We start from the raw sequence: 26,618 nt of genomic DNA on the forward strand, positions 1-26,618 counted from the left end.
TTTGCTTTTATTTTCTGATTTTCCATCATCTCTGCCTACCTTGGTGTTGCTGGACCTCCCTGCATTTGTCTCACGTCCCTCCTATGGGCCACCCCATTTTAAAAATCCTGCTAATTTTTTCTTAACGGCTCCTTAATTAAGTTAAATGTAACTTAATATCAAGGACACAAACATAATTATTTATTTTCTACATTTTGTCTTTCTTTTCTGGTGTGCAACAAGCATACAGGTTATTTATTGTTTTCGACTAAATAGTGTAGTAGAGTGTAGAGTGCTATCATGATAAAGCGTGCAGAAGACAGGGGCAATACAGATATTGTTTTTCTTATGGCGCCCAATCGCGATAATTCCGTTAATCTTGAGGTCTTTGTCGTCATCTGCTGTGCACAATGCAGTACTACAGTCTCTCATTTCCGTCAGGCACTGTGTAGGTCAACTCTTGCGACGGCGTGTTTGGCTGGCAAAGGACCCACCAACGGCGGTTCAGCGTCGGCTTCTCAGGGTTTCAAGGAAATAGTTTTCGTAAATGAAACTTTATCCATCTGAAATCAGAGTCATCTTACGAAACACACCGGTAAATATTATATCTTGCAGAACTGCATCTCTTCCGCAATTAAACAGATGTTTTATGTGTGTGAAGTTTGCACTAGTTAAAGTAATATAGCAAAACAAAAAAAAAAAGGGGGGGGGGGGGGGCGTTAAGCAGAAGTGGCGCTTTGTATGAATGGGCCATGTTCTCATACTGTTGGATTAATGTAAACGATCGTTTTGAGTAGTTTAAATTCGTGTTAAAGGAATTCTTGACCCCTATTGCACGGTTTACAAGCACAGAGGTAGTAAATAAATGTCCGGTGAACGTTAATTTTCTCACAGCTAATGTTTAGCTAACGTTAGCGGCGCCGTAGGATTTTGTGTACAGCAAACGCTACACCTCTCCACCAACTTTTCATAGCAATATTGTGATGAGTGCAGTCGCTATATATTGCTCCACAGTCCCACTACAGCTGACCTCAGTTTGAAGAGCCCTCATTTGTCACCAGTGCGACCGCGTAGCTTATTGTGACTTTGTCCAGTGGTCTCCAACTTCTTGATTCCTTACTGTAAATACACTTTTGGTTTTCTTTGTTTACAGTTTTGAGCCGGGTTAAGCGCTCTTTCAGCTTCCTCTGAATAAGATTCGAGTGGAAGCCATGTTTCTCTACAACATCACCCTGCAGCGTGCCACCGGCATCACCCATGCCATCCATGGAAACTTCTCAGGTGAATTTGCGCCAGATGTCACTGCTTTATGTCTGGTTAGGTCATGGTTAATTTATCAAAGCTTGGTACCCCTCCTTTATTGTCAAAGAAGCCTTTAACTGCAATTTCTATGAGAATTAGCACTAATTAGCATTAATTGTTTTATTTAAGTATATTTTCTTGTGTTTGTATAGTCCTTAGAGTTTATCCTATCATGGTGTTTCACTCAGTATGTTGATGGAGATAATGTAAAGCATAGTTTTCTCATGGTTAAAAAATACATAAAAGAAATATCACAAAATGCTTTTTTTAAAAGCAGGATTCAGGGAAAACCATAAAAATATCCACGTCATATGTCTGATATTATGTTTTGGTAGGAACCAAGATGCAGGAGATTGTTGTTTCCAGAGGAAAGATCCTGGAATTATTACGGCCAGATGCCAACACAGGAAAGGTGCACACTCTTCTCACAATGGAAGTGTTTGGCATCATCAGATCCCTGATGGCCTTCAGACTCACTGGAGGAACAAAAGGTACAGAAATGACATCATATGCACTCACATGCATGTGTTTGTAACTCTAAACATGGATTGCACAGATTAAATGGTATGTATTAATAATTTTCTTTTAAGTGGTTTTTATTAAATATTTTGTCTGACACTAATGTTTTTTTCGTAGTGCATTCTTTTTTCATTCATTTACAATTAGAAGGGGAAGTTGGCCTCCATTGGCTTTCATTACCTAAGCTTTAATTAGATGACCGTATCATAATTAATATAATGTTGACAGGCTGGTGTCGTTTCTAAGTGATATTTATGTATTTTTAGATTACATTGTTGTGGGGAGTGACAGTGGTCGTATCGTCATCCTGGAGTATCATCCATCAAAAAATATGTTTGAGAAGATCCACCAGGAAACATTTGGGAAGAGCGGCTGCCGCCGTATTGTTCCTGGACAGTTCCTTGCTGTTGACCCAAAAGGCAGAGCTGTAATGATAGGTGAGAATTTTATGAAGTATGCATGAAATCAGCATTAGACCATTATGTAGAGTCCATCATATCAGACAGAATCCAGATGTTTGTGCACTGTTTATTTTTTATATTGCTATTTTCCTTCTCTCATAAGATGAGCACCCTTTCTTTGACGAAGGTAAACAAGAGCAAGAGCTCAATGGGTTTTTAAAAAAAAAATCATACACACTGCTAGGATTTTGTGTGTAATCTGCTGTGGTGTGTTTTGCGTTGGATGTAGTCACCACGAAAAAGCCAGTTCAGTGCCAGGAAAAACCCTTACATTACAAACCAACACTGAAAACTATATACTCCAAAAGAGTCCATCAGTTAAGACTGATGTGTTTTAATGGTATTTATTCTAATGTACATTTTTTTTTAGTTTTTTTTTTTTTTAGGGTTATACAGTGTGTGTGAATCTGCAGCTTTGAAACTGCTTGAAGGCTTTGCAGCAAGACTTTATACAAACTGGCCTGTAGTGATTTTTAAATAACTTACTGTGGTATTTAATTTATTTGTTGTTAAAATAGGCTGTGTTTAATTTGAGTCCTTTGAGTCCTACTTGCATTTGAGCAAAGTGGGCCTGGATAGCTTTGCAACATCTATGTACCCAAGTAGGCCTAAACATACTAACAGATGCCTCTTTTGTTTTTTTGTTTTTTTCTCCCCCAATTCAAAATTGTTCCATTTGGTGATAAGTTACTTTTATGATCTTACAAATACAACAAAACATGACATTTTAACAAACCTGCAAAGTTGATAGGTTTTATAATATGTTTTGGGGCTCCATACAGTTATTTATTTATTTATTTATTGGCAAAGACAGAGGTTGTCAGCTTAGATGATAATTTGGTTTATAGACTGATGATTATTTTTCTTTTATTTGGGCCTTGGTGTGTTAGTATAATGTCAGTGGTGTAAATATTGCTATAATTGACCTAACCCCAAGAGCCTTACAGGTGCTTAAGATAATAAATCGGCATCAAATAGGGCTGCTCGATTATGGCAAAAATGATAATCACGATTATTTTCACTGAAATTGAGATCACGATTATTTGACGATATTAATTTAACCCTTTAAGACCTACTATAGAACCAAGTCCACCAGAGCTTATATTATTTTTTTTACATGCTGTAGTGCCATTTGTGGGAGCATTTCAAGTTGCTATACATCAATACAACTGTTATAGCCCATATTTTAATAATATGTATGCATTAAGTCCATAGTAATTACATAAATTGCAAAAAAGTGCAATAAACTACAAAAAAAATTGAAAATCGCTTTTGTTTTGTTTACATATATTTCTACTTGGAGAAATTTAAGAGGTTTATCCCTCAAAACTTTAAATACAATAAAGTTGCAAAAAATAGTTTCCCACCACAGGAAATTTATTTTGAGTGTCTTCATAGTTTTATTTTGGAGATACAGCAATTTTTATATACTGCAGGAAAAACAAAAAACAATCCTATGATGCAAATTTGCAAAGAAAACAGCATGTGCATCATTTCACTGTGGGAAGTGTTACGAACAGCTGATAGGATCGGCAAAGCGTGTTTCTGGAATATTATGTTTTTGTTCCTGCAAGCGCTTTTTATGCAATTTTTGCAAAGCTATATGTGGAACGAAACCATGACCGAGGACAAGCTGATGGCATCAGATGTAAGTACAACTCCTCCGGTTTCATATGCAAAACAAATTATTGCGCTAGCTTACACGGTTCAGGTTCTACAGGGATTTAAAAATAGTTACGCAAAACGGAGCGTGCTGCTCTGACCGGCTTTAAAGGGTTAACAATGACTTTAAAAAAATAATATAAAATAGTGTGCAACACCACTGAAGTTTTTTTTTTTAAACTCTCTTTTCAACCAACGGCAGTCACTCTCTCCTCTCCAAATAACTTCTGCTTAGCTTTCCGAGCTTCCCTCGGGTCCTCTTAATCAGCGGTCTCCAACCTTTTTTGCGCCACGGACCGGTTTATGCCCGACAATATTTTCACGGACCGGCCTTTAAGGTGTCGCGGATAAATTAGGGAGGGGATAATAATCGGCTCAGTCATTTTTAATGATCGTTGAAAGCCCAGATCGTAATCGTGATTAAAATTCGATTAATTGAGCAGCCCTAGCATCAAATGCTATAAATTTTGTAGTTCTACATCCAAAAATTTTACCTTGATAGAAGTGTTTTGTGGAACAATTATGATGTTAATTAATGTGTGCTGAGCAGTGTTGGTCAAGTTACTTGAAAAAAGTGATCAGTAACTAATTACCAATTACTTCCCTAAAAAAGTAATCCCGTTACTTACTGATTACTTATTTTCAAAAGTAATTAGTTACTTAATTACTTTTTAAAAACACGATTTACAACCTGAGTAGGTGATAAAGCGATAGATCTTTCAGCCCAATTCTACTTTTTCTACATAATCCATCATACAAAATGTAATCAAATGGAAAAGTCTCTTTTTAAAACTTGTTTTATTAGTTCTAACCTTTTAAATTTATGCATCAAGCAAAAATTAAATTATATGCAACATTCTCTGACTGGAAGAAATTTGTTTAACATTTAAACTTATTTTCTGCACATTCCAGCACATAAAATATTTTTTTTGTGTGTGTGTTTACACTCACTCTTTCAAATAGATGCAAGTAAAACACACAAAATAAATAACATCAAAGACTAGTGGTCTTGTTGCTCTATTTTCACCTGTAAAGCAGGAGTAGGGTAGGCGGAGGTTTGCCCTGGTGCAGGTGTGCAGCAGCGGTCAGTGGAAGAATCCGCGAGTTTCTCTGTGAGTTTCCCATTATGTCGTTGCGCACTCGGTGCTTGCTTGGAAGTTTAGGGGGGTTTTTTCGCTGTAAAAAGAAGTTTTCTTCCCACGCACAACGGACGCTAATGTTTTTGTCACTTTTTATGGAATCTAACTCAAAGTAAGGTCAGTACTTCCACGCTTTGAATGCTGCGCACTCATACTCTCTCCCGCACTCATATGATCCATTGTTGATCTGCGCACAGCTGTTGTTACGAACGTCGCACTCGCTTACGTTACTGTCATGAGACATTCTCGCAAAAAAATCACGGTTTTAGTAACGCAGCGTTCCTACGGGAAAGTAACGTTAATCTAATTACCGTTTTTGCAATAGTAATCCCTTACTTTACTCGTTACCTGAAAAAAGTAATCAGATTACAGTAACGCGTTACTGCCCATCTCTGGTGCTGAGTTACTATTGTTTAAATCCTGAAGAAAATTTATATACACACATATAAATAGTTGTATTAAACCAGTTAAATGAAGGACACAATATGTTTTGTCATTTATCTGACTAGGAGCGATAGAGAAACAGAAGCTGGTATATATTCTGAACAGAGATGCTGCTGCGAGACTGACCATCTCCTCTCCACTGGAAGCCCATAAAGCAAACACACTGGTCTACCATGTGGTTGGAGTCGATGTTGGGTTTGAAAATCCCATGTTTGCCTGCTTAGAGATGGACTATGAGGTAAGGACACAAAGCACAAACGTGCAGGGCTGCTGAATTTCACATACACTGAACTGTTGTTGTGTGATGAGTTTTCATGTCTCTTCTCTGACTGTCACTGGAGAAAGATTTAACTTCTCTGACCTCAGCATGACTTTAATTGAAAAAAAACAGTCATGTTTTGTTTGTTCACCAGAATAATCATGTGTGTTTAATGTCTACAGGAAGCTGACAACGACCCAACAGGAGAAGCTGCTGCCAACACACAACAGACGCTCACCTTTTACGAGCTGGATCTCGGCCTGAACCATGTGGTCCGCAAGTACAGCGAGGCATTGGAAGAACATGGAAATTTCCTCATAACTGGTGAGCATTTGAGTAGTGTTGGTCATATTTAAAGGAAACAACAGTAGTGTTATTCATCAGGTAGAGAGTAGTTGAAATATCAACATTTTTACAAATTGATTTGCTTTCAGAAGATAATCATTGCAGCGAGGTTACAAAGAATTGTTACATCAATGTGTTGTAGATGTGATGAGTTTGTCATGTCTCTTCTCTGAGAAACACTGGAGAAAGATTCACCCTCTCTGATCTCTACAAAAGTTTACCAACGCAATAACACAGCGTTAGATGTCGTATTAAAAGAAAGCATTATGTTGTAAAATAGAGATTACTGTGCTTTTTTGAAATTCTTACTCCTTCATCATTATGTTTTTTAAAAATGACAACCCTTCTAAATGCTTCCAGTTCCTGGTGGTTCTGATGGGCCCAGTGGGGTTTTAATCTGCTCTGAAAACTACATCACCTACAAGAATTTTGGAGACCAGCCTGACATTCGCTGTCCCATTCCACGGCGTAGAGTGAGTCCTTCTTACAGGAATGCACATTAAAAAGCAAATATTTATAGTACAGGATTTCCTGTGCAGATTTTAAGTGTGTTTTGATGCATCATAACATCAGTACACATCGTGAGACTTTACCTGATTTTAAGCTGTGAGTCACTAAGTAGATTTTAAACATTTTTTTCTCTGTTCATGTGGAATTTTGGTTGTTTTGCAAGTCCCACATTGTTCTTTGCATGAACGTCTATTTTTATCCTCCCTCACATTCTCTTCTGCTCCACCCCACAGAACGACCTGGATGACCCAGAGCGTGGCATGATATTTGTGTGCTCAGCTACCCACAAGACCAAGTCCATGTTCTTTTTTCTGGCCCAGACTGAGCAGGGAGACATCTTTAAGGTTACTCTAGAAACTGATGAAGAAATGGTAAGGATGGATGGAAACTAGACATTTTTAACAAATTTATTTAATGGGACTAATTATGTTCACTTCCAGCTTCTGTTTTTTTTCTTTATTTTTTTCTTTCTTAGAATCACAGTTGCTTGATTAACAAACACTAGATAAACATGTCGTATTTATCTTATCCTGCCCAGTTTATGTAATTGCTCAGTTTATCCAATGTCTGAAAATAGGCTTTTTACTTGATTTCTTTTTCATGGCTCATCTTATTAAAAGCTCACTTTCAATTTGATTAGCTCCCTCAGCTTCTTCAAAAAGAGCCAAATGCTTATAAACTCACTCTTTTACTTTTATAGGGAAATCTGTAGCGTGTTGACATTAGCTTAGCAAGAAAGTAGCAAACGCAAATACTCTTGTTCTCAGCAGGGATTACTTTTAAATTCTTCATTAACATTTCTTGAACTTTTGTCATTATGTGTGTGAATGTGTGTGTGAATGGGTGGATGACTGAACGTGTAAAGCGCTTTGGGGTCCTTAGGGACTAAGTAAAACGCTATACAAATACAGGCCATTTACCATTATCGGTTTTCTATTCCTCCCACCGTCCAAAGACATGCAGCTTGTGAGGATAGGTTATTTGGATAATCCAAATTACCACTAGGTGTGAATGTGCGAGTGAATGTGAGTGTTGAATGGTTGTTTGTCCCTGTGTGTTGGCCCTGCGACAGACTGGCGACCTGTCCAGGATGTACCCCGCCTCTCGCCCTATGACAGCTGGGATAGTCTCCAGCGCCCCCCGCGACCCTGAAAAGGATAAGCGGAAGTGGATGGATGGTTTTCTATTTATGCTCATTATAATACATATTCCCGTAATAAAAAACGATGCTTGTTTTGTCTCTTAGGTCACAGAAATTAGGCTGAAGTACTTTGATACAATTCCCGTTGCAACAGCGATGTGCGTCCTGAAGACTGGCTTCCTCTTTGTGTCTTCAGAGTTTGGAAACCAGTAGGTTGCAAACAGAAACTCAAGTGTTTCTTTTCGTATCTCTCAGTCTTTGATTAACCTCTATTTCTCTTTCCTTTAGTTACCTTTACCAGATTGCCCACTTGGGTGATGATGATGATGAGCCCGAGTTCTCATCGGCAATGCCGCTGGAAGAGGGAGACACCTTCTTCTTTCAGCCACGCCCACTTAAAAATCTTGTGCTGGTGGATGAACAGGAGAACCTGTCACCAATCATGTCCTGTCAGGTGAGTGTCCTGTCAGATGAACATGGGGACTAATCTAATTGCCTGAACTTGTGAGACAGATTTTTTTCTTAAATCTTAAACCAGAACATTTCTGGCTCATTGACTACTCTCTTCCTACTTTCTTCCAGATTGCTGATTTGGCCAATGAGGACACACCTCAGCTTTATGTATCATGTGGACGAGGACCCCGGTCCACTCTAAGGGTCCTTCGGCACGGACTGGAGGTACACACACTGTTTTTTTTCTAACGTAATTAGAGAAAGCCCACACATGTACTTTGCTGGCTGTGAAATTGATGAGTTTTTTCATGTCTCTTCTCTGAACAAATACTGAAGAGTCTTTTACTATCTCTGATTCCAGCAAACACACAAAGCCTTCTTTTCATATCACACTTTGAACGACTGTTAGCTTGGTGTCACGTTTTTCCCAGCCTTTGAGTTACGCTCACAATGTTGGCTGTACCCTGTTAATGTCTTACTTCCATTACTGTGAAGATGAGCTTTTAAAAATGGTTTGTTGTGTTTGTCTTTGTAATGATGATAAACTTTCAATTTTCTTTTTCTTTCCCCCACCCTGTCTGTTCCCCTCTCTCCGCCTCTGTCAGGTTTCAGAGATGGCTGTGTCTGAACTGCCCGGTAACCCCAATGCTGTGTGGACTGTACGCAGACATGTAGAAGGTAAGAATATTCTTGTTCCAGGATGTGTGTGGCTAATCAAGGTTATAAAACATGCTGAAAGTAAGAAAAGTCTGTGAAACATATTCCTGTTATGTTAATGTACATCACTGGTTAGCTGTTTAGTATAAGATGTTAGGGAGCCACTCACCACTAGCTGGAGCAGCTGCCCTGACAGATATCCCTATGTTTGTGATGCGACAGCCACATGAAGCAGTGTGGCGCTGCAGTACACGCATGCAGTACACGCATGCAGTACACGCATGCAGTACACGCATGCAGTACACGCATGCAGTACACGCATGCAGTACACGCATGCAGTACACGCATGCAGTACATGCTGGAGATGAACATTTCTTTGCTGACTCTATTAAAGTAAACTAACATATAACCACCTACTGAAACAGTGTGCAACCAAACTTGTGTGTTCAATGCCATTAGTAATTTTGTTTTGTTTTTTCTTCTGATCAATACTGTGTTTACTCTGGTTCTTAGATGAGTTCGATGCCTACATTATTGTCTCTTTCGTCAATGCCACTCTGGTTCTGTCCATCGGTGAGACTGTAGAAGAAGTGACAGATTCTGGTTTTCTGGGAACAACACCCACTCTCTCCTGCTCACTCCTGGGTGAAGATGCGCTTGTACAGGTGCGTAAATGTACCTCATCTGCACATCACCTTTGGGTATTTTCACCACTGTGCCATTTAGTCCATTTAAGTCAAACTGTGGCTTATTTTCTTACATGGTGGGGTTCGTTTGTTACAATGTTAGAACAGGTGTTCTCTGCCCAGTTCCGAGTGAGCAGTTTGTTTATTGTGTGAACATGATTCAACTTTGAGCTGCTCAGGTGCACGTTACAAGTTTGAGCTTCCCATAGCCAAATATGCTTTGCATTCTGGGATGTGGCAGGGTACCGTAGACGTGCAAAGGTCAGTATGGGTTTGCAACCAGCCGTGAAATGAATATAAATTGTCCATGTTCTCAAATAGTTCAGAACACAGCACTTCCTGTATTTTGTATTCTTGTTGCTCCTGGTCCAAACATATGAGCTGGCCAATAACTTCACTGAACGTTCTCAAGTGGTTTGTAATGACTCGCTCTGTGTGAAGAGAAACCAGACCATGGGTAAAAGCTACACGTGTAAGAGTAAAGAGTAAACGAAGTATAGGTGTAAAAACACCCTTAGACATTGCAAAGAAATTTCAAAGTAATGAAATTTCTTTGAAATGAGCAGCTTTGATAATTGCATTTTATCATAATTCCAATAATTTCTAAAAAACTAAACGAAAACCTTCCTTTGCATCAAAGGAAGCATTTCGAAATTCGAAATTTATTTTAGTTTTTGTTTAGCAGATGATGTACATTTTAAAGGTTATGTTATCAGTTTCTTTTTGTGTGTTAAGCACAAATAATTAATACAGTTCATGCATTAATTCATCTAATTACACAAAGATGGCCATTTATTCATCATCAACCCAATCTAGTACTTTGTCTTTTCTCTCCATCTTACCTCTGTGGTTCTTTCACTCCCTCCCCCATACAGGTTTACCCAGATGGTATCCGTCACATCCGAGCAGACAAGCGTGTGAACGAGTGGAAAACTCCTGGTAAAAAAACTATTGTCCGCTGTGCTGTGAACCAGCGGCAAGTAGTCATCGCCCTTACTGGTGGGGAGCTGGTCTACTTTGAGATGGACCCGGTAAGGAAGTAGATTATTTTTGTGTTATCTGATCATCCTCTTGTGCCCCTCTGACATTCTGTTAGGCCTCCATAATGCCTACAATGTGGCATGTGCACGAAAAATAAAACTGTTGGTGGAGTGAAGAAATCCAAAACTGAAGAGTCTATTTCATCACCTCCAGCTTTAAGTGAGACAACATAGGCTATAACAGCTTTCTCCTTGTTCAGAGCAATGAGTGATTTGGGCTGCTGTAAATAGTGGTCATAAGAGAAAATTTCCTCTTTTTTAAAAAAATTTTTTTTCCTTCGGCCTATAGTTAGATTATCTTTACTGTGTGAAATAGATCACCTGTTTCTGCTCCGCACTGCACTGTCTTCCCTACACACGGTGAAGTGTTTCATTGGCAAGGTTACAGTTATACTGCGTACTAATTAAAAAGCAATACAATAGACAGAAATACTGCCATCAATCTTCAGGAATATTGTCCATTGGCAGAATCCTAGTTTCCACTTTCATGCTGTGTTTAACAAGTATTAGTTATGCTTTGTAATAAAAGGTTTTCACAAAAATACTGCGTTGAGCTTTATGTAGACTATGTGAAGGCCCAGTGCCCCCCCCCCCCCCAAAAAAAAAAAAAGAAATCTTTTTTTGGGGTTAATCAGTCAAATGATTTGACGGGCTTATTCAGCACTTCATTTTATAAAAGGCAATTTCACAATTGACTGCACAGTTAAATTGCCTTATCATTAGCTTCACTTAATTTATTTTCCTGCAGAGTATCTGATGATTTAATTCTAACACTAATATTGAATATCTCAGGTTCCATATTGAATAGAGGAAGATGACTGAACTGAGGTGACGGAAAATCTGTTTATTAATCCTGCTGCTGTCTGTATTTCACTTTTGATTTTTTTCAGTCTGGCCAGCTGAATGAGTACACAGAGAGGAAAGAGATGTCTGCAGATGTGGTTTGTATGAGCCTGGCCAACGTTCCTCCTGGTGAGCAACGCTCCCGATTCCTGGCTGTTGGGCTAGCTGACAACACTGTTCGCATCATCTCCCTGGATCCTTCGGTATGAGCTTGACACAGAGATTATCAATGAGACCCTTTTTTGTTTCGAATTGGAGGTGTTGCTCAGAAATTGCTTTTGCTGGTTTATCTGCTGGCATGTGATTGAGCCCATGACAGCTTGTATCCGAACAAGATGTCATGTACTTTAGTTTTGGGTATGTCTTTGCCATCTTTGATGTTTGTTCCTATAGAGGTTTGTTTTGGTCCTAGTAACATTTGACCGTTCAGTTTATTGTTGATTGACAGCAAAGACTATTTTCATGCTCTGAGGGGACAGACATGCAAATTTTGGCACTTGTGTTCACTTTTGAAAGCTAGTATCCATTATCTGCTGCACTACAGAAATTCGTTTGCCAGTCATCTTCACAGTATGTGGAGTCAGAGTGTGTACTCACACGCGCGCACACACATGCACATGCCCTTTCAGGCTAAAAATGAGGACGTCATGTTGCTTCTAGTTTCTTAATTTATTGCCCTTGCAGTGGTAATGGGTATTTTCAACTGTTGAAAAGTTTTTCTCATATTCATAAACCAAACTGTGCTGCTCAGCCAAATTTGCACATTGTCACTGTACTCTCAGGTCTTTCCCATTGTGCAGAATGAGTAACAGAATTTAGCCTGTGTTTAGCACCCAAGTTTGAAGGAATCCATTGTTAACCACTTAAAAATTCCTGGTAAACTTATAAATGTAAAAATGACTGGAAATATACTTCAGCTAGATTTTTAATTATAGGATTTCCCTGAAGGCTCGGGAGCGTCTGAGATAAATATTAATTTAATGTCAACAATTTCAGCAGCCTTCTGCAGAACCTGCTGAAAGTAAATAATCCCAAAAAACAGAGATGTTTTAGCTGATTAACTTCTACAGAACTTAGTTTAGACAGTGATGCTCAGTGTGAAAATACAGTCCCTCCAAAAGTCCCTACTATCCAGGAAAGGTTCCTGTGGTGGGAACTTAATTAATGATTGGCATAAATCCCTTTAAGGCTAAATTAATCTTAGTTTCTTATTAGGTCATAGAGCTGGGCGATATGAGATTTTTTCATATCACGATATGTTTTTTTCATTTCAGGCGATAACGATATCTATCACGATATAAGCCAAATAACTATATTTGTAAGATTTAAATGTGCCGTTGCTCACAAGTAAAATGTGAAATAATCAGCAGCTTGTTTTTATTTAAAATTCAAATTCAATTTTTTTTTTTTTTATTTGTCACGTACACAGTCATACACAGTACGATATGTAGTGAAATGTTAAATATTTATTTCCCATAATAAGTTCAACAGGGTAGATGTACTTAAGGAACATGAGACTTTTTCAGATAAATAAAGGCAAATATTGCAAACTACACAAAAGGCAGCCGCTAAAGCGTTTAAGTTTCAAAATAGAACAAACGAAACAGACTAAATTGTCAATTCCACTTAGAAACAAAATATTAATTCTAAAAATAAATCTTAGTTTGTTTTACAGAAGAACAGACAAAACTGACTAACTTTTGTCAATATCAAATAAACTGAGAACTAAAAGGAAATTCTCAATCTCTCCTTGTTGTATAGCTGAGCTTTTCAAACAGTTTTAACAGTTACTTTAGTCTGACAAAAGCCGAATGACGAATTAGCGCTTCCAGTCAGAGATAGAGGCTACGTCCACACGTACACGGGTATTTTTGAAAACGGAGATTTTCCATTTTCGTTTTAAAAAATAATCCCGTCCACACATAAAGGCAGAAATGAAGGAAAACGCTGCTATGAACATGCCAAAGCAGCAGGTGGCGCTAGATTCCTAACCGTGCCTAAATGTTGGCCAATCAGAAGTCTAGAAGCCTCGGTGGGAAAAAGTAAACAAAGCTGGGGCATAGAAGCAGAACCGAGTCGTATGTGTGGACGGACAGTAACTGTGTGTATATGTAAGCATTTAAACACTGCAGAGAGTAGAATTAACAGTAACAGTATTGTAGAAATTCATTTCACCGAAACAATAACGTGGCGCAGTGTGACGCATGCACCAGTTTATTGTATTTCCAGACTTGCTTTCGGCACAATTTACAGTGCACGCTACTCTATTTTTGTCAGACTTGAAATAGCCGAAATACCTTCCCACTACGGAACTTCTATGGCTCTTCCGTTCGACAATCTCTCCGGCATTGGAACCATCATCTGTTTTCTCTTCGGTCACGCTCTGTTGATTTTTCTAGTCGGCACACTCATTTCCTCCATTACCCGCTGGCTGCTTCCCAAACAAACACACGTGCGGCTTGGCACTTGTGCTGTACGTAACAAGTCACGCGACGTGACGCTGCGGCTGTGATTGGTTCGGCTCTGCGCTACTTAATTTGGATTGGCTGACCTTTTTTTTTTTTTTTTTTTTTTGAGGACAAGAGCGGCGAGGTCTATCGCGATAGCTTAATTTCTCTATCGAGTAAAAGTTATATCGCGATACATATCGTTATCGTTCTATCGCCCAGCTCTATTAGGTCAGTACAAAGTAATGTTGTCATGTTTAGGAAACAATTACATCCTTCTTTTAGGGAAAACTTTGTACAACATGAAAGTTGTCTGACCACTTTTACTGCCTCTTAAGATGACCAGTAACCTTAAAATATTCATTGGACATTAACTGGAGATTTCTGCTTCCCTGTTTAAAACGTGTAAGCCAGAAAATAATGCTTTGGGTATTCAGTAATGTGTTCCCCCCCCCCCCCAAAAAAAAGGTCTGGATTAAAATATCTCGTCTGCCTTAACTATTTCAATAGAAGTGTAAATTTTAAAAACTTTAAAAACGATTACAGGATAAGAATCTTTTTTGTTTACGTGCACGTTTAAACAATTGAATGGTGCTGTTACACAAAAACGTAATGTTCGGATTCCTTTGCATGTTGCTATTTTTCTGACCCCCTGAAACTTTACCATGTTTAGGACTGCCTGCAGCCACTGAGTATGCAGGCCCTACCAGCCCAGCCAGAGAGTCTGTGTATCGTGGAGATGGGAGGGGTGGAGAAACAGGATGAACTTGGAGACAAAGGAACCATAGGCTTTCTCTACCTTAATATTGGGCTTCAGGTATTCTTTCACATTTAAATATCTCAGGTTTCATGTTGAAGTTGAAGACATTTTACTTTTAAATCACAGCTCTGTAAAACCAAATGTAATACAGGGATTGTGTACAGGCATGAGTTCAGATCGATCTTGTACCTAAAATCCAAACTGATAATGTTTTTCATGCTTGATCAATTAGCAGTCAGGGAGCACAGTCCAGAGCAAAGATTGTCACAATTGTTATGTTAGTTTATGTTGCTATACATTTCAGCTTATGTAGAGGTTTTCTGCTAATGTGTTTTTGCTCCTCTTTCTCAGAACGGTGTGCTTCTGAGGACTGTCTTGGACCCAGTGACTGGAGACTTGTCAGATACCAGAACACGCTACCTGGGATCACGACCTGTTAAACTGTTCAGAGTCAGAATGCAAGGACAGGAAGCTGTATGTAACTCGAACGCTTACTCAGAATCAGCTCATAAATACAAATATGTGCATTTACAAAAATATTGTTTGTTTTGTCAGTTTTTATGCTTGTGATCATATTAAGTCAGAAATATTTATATCAAACCTTAAGATTTAAAAATAAATTTGTGTTTTTCATCACTGATTATAAATTAATTGATTAATTGATGTCTTTTCTCTTGCTGACAGGTGCTTGCAATGTCCAGTCGCTCCTGGCTCAGCTACTCTTACCAGTCTCGTTTCCATCTGACTCCTCTCTCATATGAGACTCTGGAGTACGCCTCTGGTTTTGCCTCTGAGCAATGTCCAGAAGGCATAGTGGCCATCTCTACCAATACTCTAAGGTATGGATGCACTTAGAGCATTTTTTTTGTAAAACATAGGCATCACTGTTTGTGTAATGGAGTTCAAACTGAAGAAATCCAGCATCTGTTATGTATTATCGCAATTTAAATAACTCTAAACGTCTTATGTTCAAAGTGTTTATAAATCTGCAGAAAGAAAAGTTTATTGAAGGGCGAAAAATATATTTTTATATAAATCTCACCTGTGCTCGTCTGCCTGGTAGAATCTTGGCTTTAGAGAAACTTGGAGCCGTCTTCAACCAAGTGGCCTTCCCACTTCAGTACACTCCCAGGAAATTTGTAATCCACCCAGAGACCAACAACCTCATTTTGATTGAAACTGACCACAACGCCTACACCGAGGCCACCAAAGCTCAGAGAAAGCAACAGATGGCTGAGGTATGACTATATCGTTGTGACCCAACTAGTGGTGTTAACATCTGTCTGCGGTTACTCTCAGTAATAAATTTATTAAGGGCAAGAAGTCGGCATGTCGGGTATAAACAAGAGAGAACAGAAATTTGTTCCTGTGTGAGTTATTTTTCCAGGTTAGAGCCTAAAAAAGTAGGTTTATTAAATTATAAACCTACTTTTATATTTAGGAATTTTTCCTGACATCCTTTTACTGTTTTTTCGTTTTTCTCACTGATAAACCCAACAGTAGAAATAATGAGAAGTAGAATTTGGTAGTTTAATGGCATTTTGTCCCTGATGATAATTATATTATGAATTAATAATCTTTGTGATGGCAGACATTCCCATCACAGTTTGTAGTCTAGAATATCATTTTCATATGGCTGGTTTTATTCAAATAACAGTTGCCAACATGTCATAAACAGAAAATCACATCCCTTCTTTTGCCACTGTAGGAGATGGTAGAAGCTGCAGGTGAGGATGAAAGAGAACTGGCTGCTGAGATGGCTGCTGCATTCCTAAATGAAAATCTTCCAGAAGCCATTTTTGGTTCACCCAAAGCCGGCGCAGGACAGTGGGCCTCACTAGTGCGGCTGGTTAATCCCATACAAGGTTCAACACTGGATCAAGTGCAGCTGGAACAGAACGAAGCTGCGTTCAGGTGAGTAGTACTCATGATGGGTGGGTGGGGTTTAAGTGAGGTTAAACAGTCTGACCCTGGGCTGTTTCTCATTTATTATGCCTTTCTCTTTGATGGACAGTGAGCCTCCCAAATTCCAAGCCCTTCATTAATACTCAGTGTTGTTTCTTAATCAGCCGTTGACATAGTGAAAATAGTTTGGGCTGCCATTGTAGAGGTTCTTCGGTTTCACCTGGTGACAAATTAACCTTTTTCAAAACGACACTTTGTGTCGATTTGTATCAACAGCTGCTGAAAACAGGCACAGTATTTTTTTAATGCAGCAAAATGCTTATTAAGATTAAATGATGCCCATAGTATGGAATTAAAAGGTAATAAAATTTGTGATTTTGGAAGGCAGGCTACTGGATCCATCAAAAGCATCACTTTCTGATATAAAACAGTAATGTTGGCCATGTTTTGAAGGTTATAGCTAATATTTTGTGTTAATATATTTCTAAGTGATTAGCGTGACTAATCTAAACTAGCAATATAGTATATAGGTGGGTCTGATGTTGTACTTGGTGTTTTTCAGTGTGGCCGCTTGTCGATTCACCAACACGGGTGACGATTGGTACGTCCTGGTCGGTGTTGCCAGAGACATGATTCTCAACCCAAGGTCAGTGGGTGGCGGCTTCATCTACACATATCGACTCGTCAGTGGAGGGGAGAAGCTGGAGTTTGTGCACAAGGTGGGTTTCAGTGACATTAGGGGTTAATTTTATTAAGCTTGTTTCTCCTTGAATATTTATTAGGCTGAAGCTGATTCACTCTCATCTTTTGCTGTTTATACTGGGGAATACTGATGTAAACGGCATAAAAGTGCTTGTCTGTGTCATATTTGGCTTTAGTTTGATTCATAAAGCAAATCAACATTTCATTCTGTAGGCTCTGCAACAATTTAATGCTTAGGTGCTGTGCTTTGTTTTTTGGCCTTCTGGTGCAGCTGCACGTGTGCAGGTTTCAAAAGATTTCCGCCGTCACTCTGCTGTAACAGTACTCAGAGCAAGTCAGCTGGAGAGGACGTTCAGACCTTGTAGCAAGTGCAGCTCTATCATGAAAGGCTGAGTAAATAAAAATAATTCACAGCCCAAGGGAGTTTGAAGAAAATAGTTAGTGTGACAGGCGACTTACAGATGTCAGAAAGATGTATATACGGTTTCTTTGGGAGATGTTGGCTTTTATCACCTTTGCGCTTACCCAGGGACTGTGTGCAGGCCATGATTTGAGACAGATGTTAAGACGAGGACTGGACTCGAGGAAAGTCTATTCAGAATGCATGAAGCAAGACAGACTGATACAAAATTTTGATGATGGGATGAAACACAGCTGTTGCTGTCCCAGTTGTCACAGACTCGCTGGGCAATTCCCCAAGAAACCCCACCAGGGTGGAGACGATCAGGGTGAATCAGCCCACATACGTTTGTTACCTGATGTGGATTAACAGGGGAAATGACTCATGAGTGTTGTGTTTCGCAGTGGTATCAGGAATTTCCCGACCACTTAACCAGATTTGATATTTTAGATGATTCTATCAGGTCACAACTCACTTTTTTCCCTGTTTGTTATATAACCAGAGATATCAGAGTATGCACAATAAGATGACACATTTCTGAGTGCAAAGTCATGACAGCATCTTGGATGTAGGCAGACGCACTTTTCTGAGATGGCTGTGTCGTTGGGTGTATGTTCCAACAGGGCAATAAACTAGAAATATCCATCAAACTGTGACAGGCCCGCTGAAGGCCACGGAGAAAGCAGAGCACCGGGGTTGAAAGGTTTTTCCTGTCCAGGATGTCTGAGCTCACAACACACTCTTAGTCACTCTCCAGAGGGGAAATTTGGATTCTCAAGTTGCGTTTTAGTTGTAATTTGGGCATATCTTAGACAGGGAAAGTATTGACGATGTCTGACTCATGACTGGTGTAATCTTATTTGAGAAATATAATTTACCAAAATACTTTCTTAATGTTTCAACAGGTAAAGAGTTTGTTTATGCGGTTGTTCAGAAGTGCTTTTCTAAGAAAATCGTTAAAAAATTAACATGTTAAAAATAAACAGCTGGGATCTGTAGTAAATCTAAAACCACAGGCAGATTTCACTGTAGCTGTCTTACAATCTCTTATGATGACTAAAACTGTGTTTAGTGAGACTTCCTTTCGTCTTCTTTAAAAAGCTCTGTATCTGTTTCAATCTTTATCTGAACCCAGATTGTTTTGTTTATTTCTAGACCCCAGTAGAGGACGTGCCTTTGGCAATCGCACCATTCCAGGGACGAGCCCTAGTTGGAGTGGGAAAACTGCTTAGAATCTACGACCTGGGGAAAAAGAAGCTGCTACGCAAGTGTGAGAACAAGGTAAGACAAGGACGTCTGGACACAAACATCTATACACCCTATATAAATATTCTCTCTTCCACCTGCGAATCCCACTTTCTATCAAAGGTTCTTTATAGAGATGATGAATATAGTTGATCTGAAAATATAGACGATGAAGAATTAGTCTTTAAAGATTTACTAAAAGGAGCCAACTTTGACCTGACCCATGATCAATGAGTTGATGAGCAGAAGCATCCCGATCCGGGATGTAATCAGGCTTACATCATAAAATTATTAATTTCAGAATAAGAAACAAAAAGTGTCATCATGAAAAATAAATAAATAAAATCCAGTTCACTTTTTACTGGACACATCTGACTATAGCTTTCACCAGACGGGCATGGTTTAAACAGATATTACAGCTTTCACAAAGCTAGCTAGCATAAGAAACATCAGAAGATATTGATATTCTATTTGAACATGTGCTGTGTAACCAGCACAACAGGTGCTCAGTACAGTGACACAGAAAAAACGAATCACAATACAAGACATTCGTACTACAATAGTTACACTGCTAAATGATAGTCAATAATCTCAATTGCAGACCTGCATCTTTATTAATTAATCTTGTTAAAAACAACACTGTAGTACAGATGATTATTTATTAAAACTTTCAAATATACTTTAACTGGCTGGTAAATAGTTTTTATTTCAACTCTTTGAAACCAATTTCAAAAAAAGTTTCATCTGTATGTGGATAGCTTTATCTCTGTTTGCACTCTGGGTTTTCCTTCCTGTGAAAAGAAAAGGTTTTATCTAATGGTGCATGGCCGATTTGTTCCAGATTAGCCATCAGGGACTTTTTCAAAGTTCCTAATGGCACGACACCTTTATCTTTATTAACCAAAGCAAACTGCACCGTTTTGTAAGAAGCAGAGGTGCCTTTATATAAAGAACAAACCACCTGAAGGGTGTTTTCAATGCAGCAAAGTAATTGTTGTAAACGGGGGTCAAGACTGAGTGTGAGGGTGTCTAGTTTTTGTTTGCAGACACTTTTTGTTTAGGTTTTAGAGGTTTGAAGCACCTGTTGTGCTGTAGAGCAAATTTTTTCATGAGTGTATGTGATGCATCACGCTTTTGCATAAACATTTTTCCCAGAATGTTTTGGTTGAAATTAACAGCCTGCCTTGAAACTTCTCTGTGTAACAGGATATAAAAATAGTGCGGTCTGTTTTGAAACGTAAGATTTGGACGTGTTTAAAGGGGAAAAACATTGCACTCCTTAAGTTTGTGGGGCTTTAACAGTCACACAGAACAACTTTACTTTAACGCGTAAACAGTAAAGACCAATGTTGTATCTAATTAATGAACAGCTGATGTGCAGCAGTGTTGCCGCCTGAGTGTTGTGTTGCAGATAAGATGCATGTAGCTGACAGTTGAGTTAATACCATACAGTACAGTGCATACATAAACACATGTGCATTGTATAGCCCCTCTGGATTATACTTTTAACAATTGTTTCCAGTCTATTTAGTCCCTCCCTTAATCGTTACATCCTGTAGTGTGTAACGTGAGAAGTTTTAATGAGTGTGAGCAAGTCATTTTTCACAGCGCTGCACAGGACACCACTTGGGGAACATGTCCAGATTGCATTATTTTCTTTTAAAACACTTGACTGAGTGTACCTCACTGCTCTCCCTAACTCTTTGTAGCACATTCCCAACCTGGTGACTGGCATCCACACCATTGGCCAGCGTGTCATCGTGTCTGATGTCCAGGAGAGTCTGTTCTGGGTTCGTTACAGACGTAATGAGAACCAGCTCATCATCTTCGCTGATGACACATATCCCCGCTGGGTGACGACGGCCTGTCTGCTCGATTATGACACCATGGCTGCTGCTGACAAGTTTGGGAACATCAGCATCGTAAGTAAAGGGCGAGAAGTGTTTGGGGGTGTGTATTGTATTTTTGTGGGCGAATAAAGCCAGAAAACATCAAGACCATCAGCCCTAAACAAAATTTTCTGCAATGACGTAATGTCTCCATGTTTTGTCCTTGGTTTGCTTAGGTGCGTCTCCCCCCTAACACAAGTGATGATGTGGATGAAGACCCCACTGGGAACAAGGCTCTATGGGACAGGGGCCTCCTCAATGGAGCATCACAGAAGGTACACATATGCTTCACCTTTTCACGTTTCTGGAATTAAACAGTGTGTCTGAGCAGATGAAGCATAGACTCAAAAAAGAGAAGTGAGTGAATTAAAAAGGACATTGTCTCTCTGGATGCCAACAGATAATAAATAAAAGTGAGGTTAAAGAGGTTTAAGGGAAAGACGTGGCTCTTCGATGAGTTTGTGTAAACATCAAGGGATGGGGAAGTTCTTAATGGTAAACCATTCCATACTTTTGGACCAATGACTGTAAAACTTGGTTTCAAGTCTGTGCGTGGGATGGAGAGCAATGGTTGGTAAGCAAATTTGAGGAATCTGGAGGTGGGATGGAGGGTAAGCAGTTCAGAAATGTGATGTCGTGCCAGTGCCTTTAGAAACAAATAAATGAGTCTTGACAGCTGTTGCTGCCCCGGAGCAGAGGTCTTCAGCTTGACCTCAAAGTGAAAGAACAATTTAGATTTAACATGCATTGTCTGTTCAGACCTGCTTCAGGCTTGTGCATCGGGTTAATGCTTCAAATTTTAAAAAAAAGCTTAGAGTTACTTAAACATTTAAACAATCGTTCATCATTTTCTGTGACTGAGCAGTATAGGCCACAAATGATATCTCAATATATTTTTTAAAAGGGGATATAAGCCAGTATTTTATAAGGTAACCAGAAGTGAGATTATTAAAATATTAATAATAAAATATACAGTAAGTCATGTAGAAAAGAATGTAGCAGGGGCTTTTGCATTTTTGAAGAAAATATCAAAGCACTTTCACTTTCCTGATGTTTAAAATAATAGGACTGGTTCAGATGAGATGTTAAAGGCTGCGTATGTAAAACGTATATTTTAACATTAAGTAAATGTATACTTTGAAACTTCATTCATTGTTGGGCCTGTGCTGTTTTGCTCTCTTTTAAACCAAATCTGAACTGCAAAAAGAGAAACTGAAAGCGGCTGCAAACACAACCCTTACTATACTAAGAGCTTTACATTACGGCAAAGTATATTGATGCAATGGATACTGTCTAATTCTACATCTTTTGAGAATATGTTGAATTATTAAAAAAAAAAAATTACCTTACCATTTGTTTAGAAATTAGTGTAGATGTTAAATGTGGTATTTTAATATTGGTTGCAAAGTACAAAGATGTTTATCCTGCAAGTAGCAAGTGTACACTTTTATGAGGCAAAGCAGAAAACTGTGGCTTTAGGTGGGATAACTGAGACAGACCTCTGCTACATCGCATTCATCCAGTGCTGAAATCTGGCCCGGTGTACTAATCTGCCTCCCTGGCCACTCCAACCTCCGCAGACACACCACCATCAACCACAAGTTTAACCTACTCTCAAATGCAACCAACACAAGCCGCGCACACACAGGAGAAACACACCGGATCACTCATCCCACATTTTAAATCCTGGTCAGAAACTGTTTAGGTAGCACATAGACTGGGAAAGTCCCTCCAGTGTAGTCATTATGAGCTGGTCCCAGTTGCCATTGTGACACAGTGTGTGCTATTTCTGCTTGTGCACACTGCACGCATAGATTCATTTGAGTTTGGAAATGTACCGTATCTATATATAGACATGGGTGTGGATGTCTTGACTTGTCTTTATGCAAAATGATGTCTGTCTATGCGTCTGTCCAGCCGGCAAGTCACGTGGCTCGGCCAAAATGCTGCCATACATGATATATGCCATACAAAGTAGAGGCTTTTCTACTCTGAGCACTCAAAGCGTTTTTCCTTACAAGGCTCATTCACCCAATCACGCAGATTCATATAAGCAGTATTTTCTATACCTAAGATTTTATATCAGTTGCACACTCTAACATCTTGCTTAAGGATTCTTTGACATGCAATCCAATAGCCAGGGAATCGATCCATTGAGCTTCCCTTTGATAGATGACTCGCTCTGTCCATTGCCTGGTGAATCACTATACAAGAAAGTTGATGTCAAATTGACCTGACATCCATTGTGCATGTGTAGATTTTTGTAATCCAGTGTACAGCTGGGGCTGCAGTGGTCAAACACTTTGTATGAAACATTTTCAGGTGAAATAAACCGTTACAGGTTCAAGTAAAGGGAAGCTGTTGTCTTCTTTGCACAGCTTTCTGACTTATTTGTGGAGTACAGAGGTCATTTCGACTCTGCTTGTCCCTCCTTAGTCCCAGATGTGGTCTAATCAGCCTAATATTGAGGTTTTATCACTACACAATGCTCCCTTGGTATTCACAGTACCTTCTGATTACTATCATCATCATTGGTTTGGTGGTTTCTGGACGGTTATCAGATTAAACCATCAGGACCAATTTCATTCTTATTTTGACTCAGACTGGCAGTTAATGTGCTTTATGTGCACATGCAGCCAATCTTCGGAGATAAAATGGCCTCAGGTGACATCTCTCTCTCTCTCCCCCCCCCCTCCAGGCTGAGATAATAATGAACTACCATGTAGGAGAGACAGTGTTATCTCTGCAGAAGACTACTCTGATTCCTGGTGGTTCAGAGTCCCTGGTCTACACCACACTGTCTGGAGGCATCGGCATACTAGTCCCATTCACTTCACATGAGGTAAAACACTAAGATCTCATTTAAGTGAACACACATGCACACTTTGCATGATCCTAAAGTAGTATTGTGTGGCTCAAATGTCCTCCCGATTTCTCTTCCTTCTCTTTTTAACCCCCCGGATTTCTTTATTTCGTCTGACAGGATCATGACTTCTTCCAGCACTTAGAGATGCATATGCGCTCAGAGTTTCCTCCTCTTTGTGGCAGAGACCATCTCAGCTTTAGATCCTACTACTTCCCAGTCAAGGTTGGGATTGTTTTTACACATCCGTCTTATTTTTATAATATAGTTTCAACTGCGGAACCTGTTTATTAAAAAATATTTGAGGATAACAAAAACAAATTCTGTCATTTTCTCCAGAATGTGATTGATGGAGATCTGTGCGAGCAGTTTAACAGCATGGACCCTCACAAGCAAAAAAGTGTGGCAGAGGAGTTGGACAGAACACCACCCGAAGTCTCTAAGAAGCTGGAGGACATTCGCACTCGCTACGCTTTCTAACCTCACACACGGACATTTCGCACAACACACATGAATTTTACCAATGCATACGTTTCAGGACCCACAGATCGTTGCTTTTCCCAGCTGCGAGTCATCTTTAGTGATTCAGAATGAGGTATTATGCGGTTTACTGTGAGCAGACACCAGCTTACATGGAAACCTACAAGAAGCCACTCGGCTTGTAAGTGTCTCACGTTGACCACCTGTGATGTAATAACCTGCTTTCAAGTGTGTGAGCATTTAGCTGCTGCGTGAACAGGAATGACACACATACTTTTTCACGGGTCAGTTACTGAGAATTTGTCAGGTTTTTGTCACCTCCAACTACAGAAACCATGCATGCAGCACCACAAAGACACGTTACATGGAAACATGACAAAGCTGTTGTTTCTCTAAACATTGAGCAGTAGCTTTGGTGTCTTTCACACTTACATCTGTGCGAGCAGAATTTGGCACAGCTGTATGAGAGTTCACACGCTTGATCGCTTTTTCTGTTCACAAAGAGATCACAGTTAGAAAGTGTCAGTCATCGTGGAAGAAAATCTTTTTTTTTTATTTAAAGAGTTTTTGCATTCCCCCTAGTAGGAAAGGCTAGTTGATGTCTAATGTACACAAAGCTGTCTCTGAAATATTTCATTTTTGTGTATCCTCCAGCTTTGACCACAGGAAACTTTTTTTTATAATGATATCATTTTAATTTGTGCTAATTGGAATAATTTGTTGTGACACATACATACCATTGTCCCAGATGGTATAAAATTTCCCAGCCCCAAACCCTTCCTGTCTTTGTGATGTCATGTTGGCCCCCAGGCTCATTAAAAAGCACATTGCTTACTCACACCTGGGAGCCTAACACAAGCTGACACCTAACAGTGTGTAAGCTGCAGCCTGCAGTCCAACAAGTGCCGCCGTTCTGTGGAGTTGGTGGAAAAATACTGAAGGTTTGCACTGGGTGTTGTTCTTGTCAGTCCAGTAAATTCCCAACCTCAGCCACAGACATAGCAATCCACAGTAGTCACTGAATTTAGGGGGATTGTGGGACAGGTCAGTGGTCTGTTTTTGTAAATAAAGTTGTTTTTGTTCTTTATAATGCCAAGCGTCTGTATCATTTTATTTTATTCTCTTCACCTTAGTATGTTTGGAGAGCGTCAGTTTGATAAAGGATGTGTGACTTTAAATCTTTGTCATCATCAACACATTGGAGGCCCGATATTAAGATTAGTCATGACTGCATATACGCACAGCTGTAGTTGATGTGCCGATCAGCTGACGGCTTCTGTAAACGTGTAGTACAGACTCTACAAGGTGAAGCTGCTCAACTTCAAGGTGAGGAGAAAAGATTTAGATGTTGCAGCAATTTAAGTCAATCAAGTCCAGTTATGTTGCATTTAGATTGACTTGACAAACATAATGGATTCTAGTTTTCAAAAATAAATGTATATTTTTTGGCACTATTGGTTTCATTTCAAAGTCAAATTTATTTATGTATTTTTTCCATATAACAATAAAGTCTCCTTTACTAATTCTGCTTAGACTGAGAAAAATGTTTAGTTTAATGTACAATTGTAAAAACCTAGCTTGGTTTGGACTCGCCTCTTCTTCACATGCATAAATCCAGGACTGGGGCAATCAGTTGAAAGACTTTGTTGTTGCGATGCAGAATAGCTGCTAACCACCACATGATTTTCCAAGCTGTTGATTATTTTAGAAAACTTGATGTTTTAGTAATTAGACGTGAACCTTTTATTCATTCCCTTCCCTGTCATAAATGGTGCCAACATAAAAATCTGCAGCAAGAAAGAAAATAACTACAATATATGCAGTTAGTGCCATATATTTTTGGATTCTGATCAATTTTATAGTTTTGACTTTTTTACAACACTGCAGTGGAATTCAAATAAAACAATAAAATGAGACCTGCAGACTTTAAGATTTAATTATACCAGTTTAGCATCCTGAGAATTATAGCTAGTTTTATACATAGAGGCTCAAAACTAATTGGACATGTACAATTGGCTCATTATCTTACAGCTATAGAGTTAAATCAAGTTTTGAACATTTGGTGGCTTTGCACCAGAACTCTCGACGTAAGATCCAAGATATTGCAACTAAAAGAGCTTCCTATACTGTAGTGATTAAAACAGACGCCTCATCAATAGTCCTGACTCCTCAAATATGGTTCTTTATTCTCTGTAGAGGTTTCCATCAAGGTAAGAATACAAATAAGGCTGCATGTATTTATTCCTTCCACGGGTGTACATAGTGCCACATAGAGCAGTGAGGCTGCTGTCAGCTGAGAATCTCCCTACGGCAGCTTGTTTAACTTGCATAGCAACAAGACTATAAAGATTTGTCACATTAAAGAATAACAAGTGCTAAGCTGCTGCAGAGCCACATCTGGACCAGCGCTTCTGCATGGGGATTTGCCTCTGTGGGAGAAAAGCCAAGAACTCAACCAGACTAAACTTTCCCACTTAGAACAATGGC

General features: G+C 39.2%; 1 protein-coding gene across 1 annotated transcript; it reads left to right on the forward strand.

Annotated features, from left to right (window-relative positions):
• Positions 1-437: 437 nt before the first annotated feature.
• On the forward strand, positions 438-25,221 carry sf3b3 (splicing factor 3b, subunit 3). Its single transcript, XM_085414699.1, has 27 exons — positions 438-574; positions 1,133-1,260; positions 1,617-1,772; positions 2,067-2,237; positions 5,572-5,744; positions 5,948-6,089; positions 6,471-6,583; positions 6,854-6,991; positions 7,867-7,970; positions 8,050-8,215; positions 8,344-8,439; positions 8,820-8,892; positions 9,385-9,536; positions 10,433-10,588; positions 11,488-11,643; positions 14,561-14,704; positions 14,999-15,121; positions 15,332-15,486; positions 15,711-15,885; positions 16,356-16,561; positions 17,115-17,271; positions 18,810-18,935; positions 20,609-20,821; positions 20,965-21,063; positions 23,487-23,630; positions 23,772-23,876; positions 23,991-25,221. The coding sequence occupies exons 2-27, from the start codon at positions 1,191-1,193 to the stop codon at positions 24,129-24,131; spliced, it is 3,654 nt and encodes a 1,217-aa protein (XP_085270825.1). The 5' UTR covers positions 438-574; positions 1,133-1,190; the 3' UTR covers positions 24,132-25,221.
• The last annotated feature ends 1,397 nt before the right edge of the window (positions 25,222-26,618 follow it).

This window comes from Rhamphochromis longiceps, linkage group LG7 (genome assembly GCF_057381845.1).
Source record: "Rhamphochromis longiceps isolate RC_006_pf linkage group LG7, R_longiceps_female_GT1.1, whole genome shotgun sequence".
Classification (NCBI taxonomy): Eukaryota; Metazoa; Chordata; class Actinopteri; order Cichliformes; family Cichlidae; genus Rhamphochromis; species Rhamphochromis longiceps.

Bases quoted from the DNA above. Each gene is read 5' to 3' on its own strand.
- sf3b3 (XM_085414699.1), top strand. From the start codon at position 1,191: ATGTTTCTCTACAACATCACCCTGCAGCGTGCCACCGGCATCACCCAT. The intron at 8,440-8,819 runs GTACACACACTG...CGCCTCTGTCAG, and splicing joins TCCTTCGGCACGGACTGGAG to GTTTCAGAGATGGCTGTGTC. The intron at 18,936-20,608 runs GTAAGACAAGGA...AACTCTTTGTAG, and splicing joins TACGCAAGTGTGAGAACAAG to CACATTCCCAACCTGGTGAC.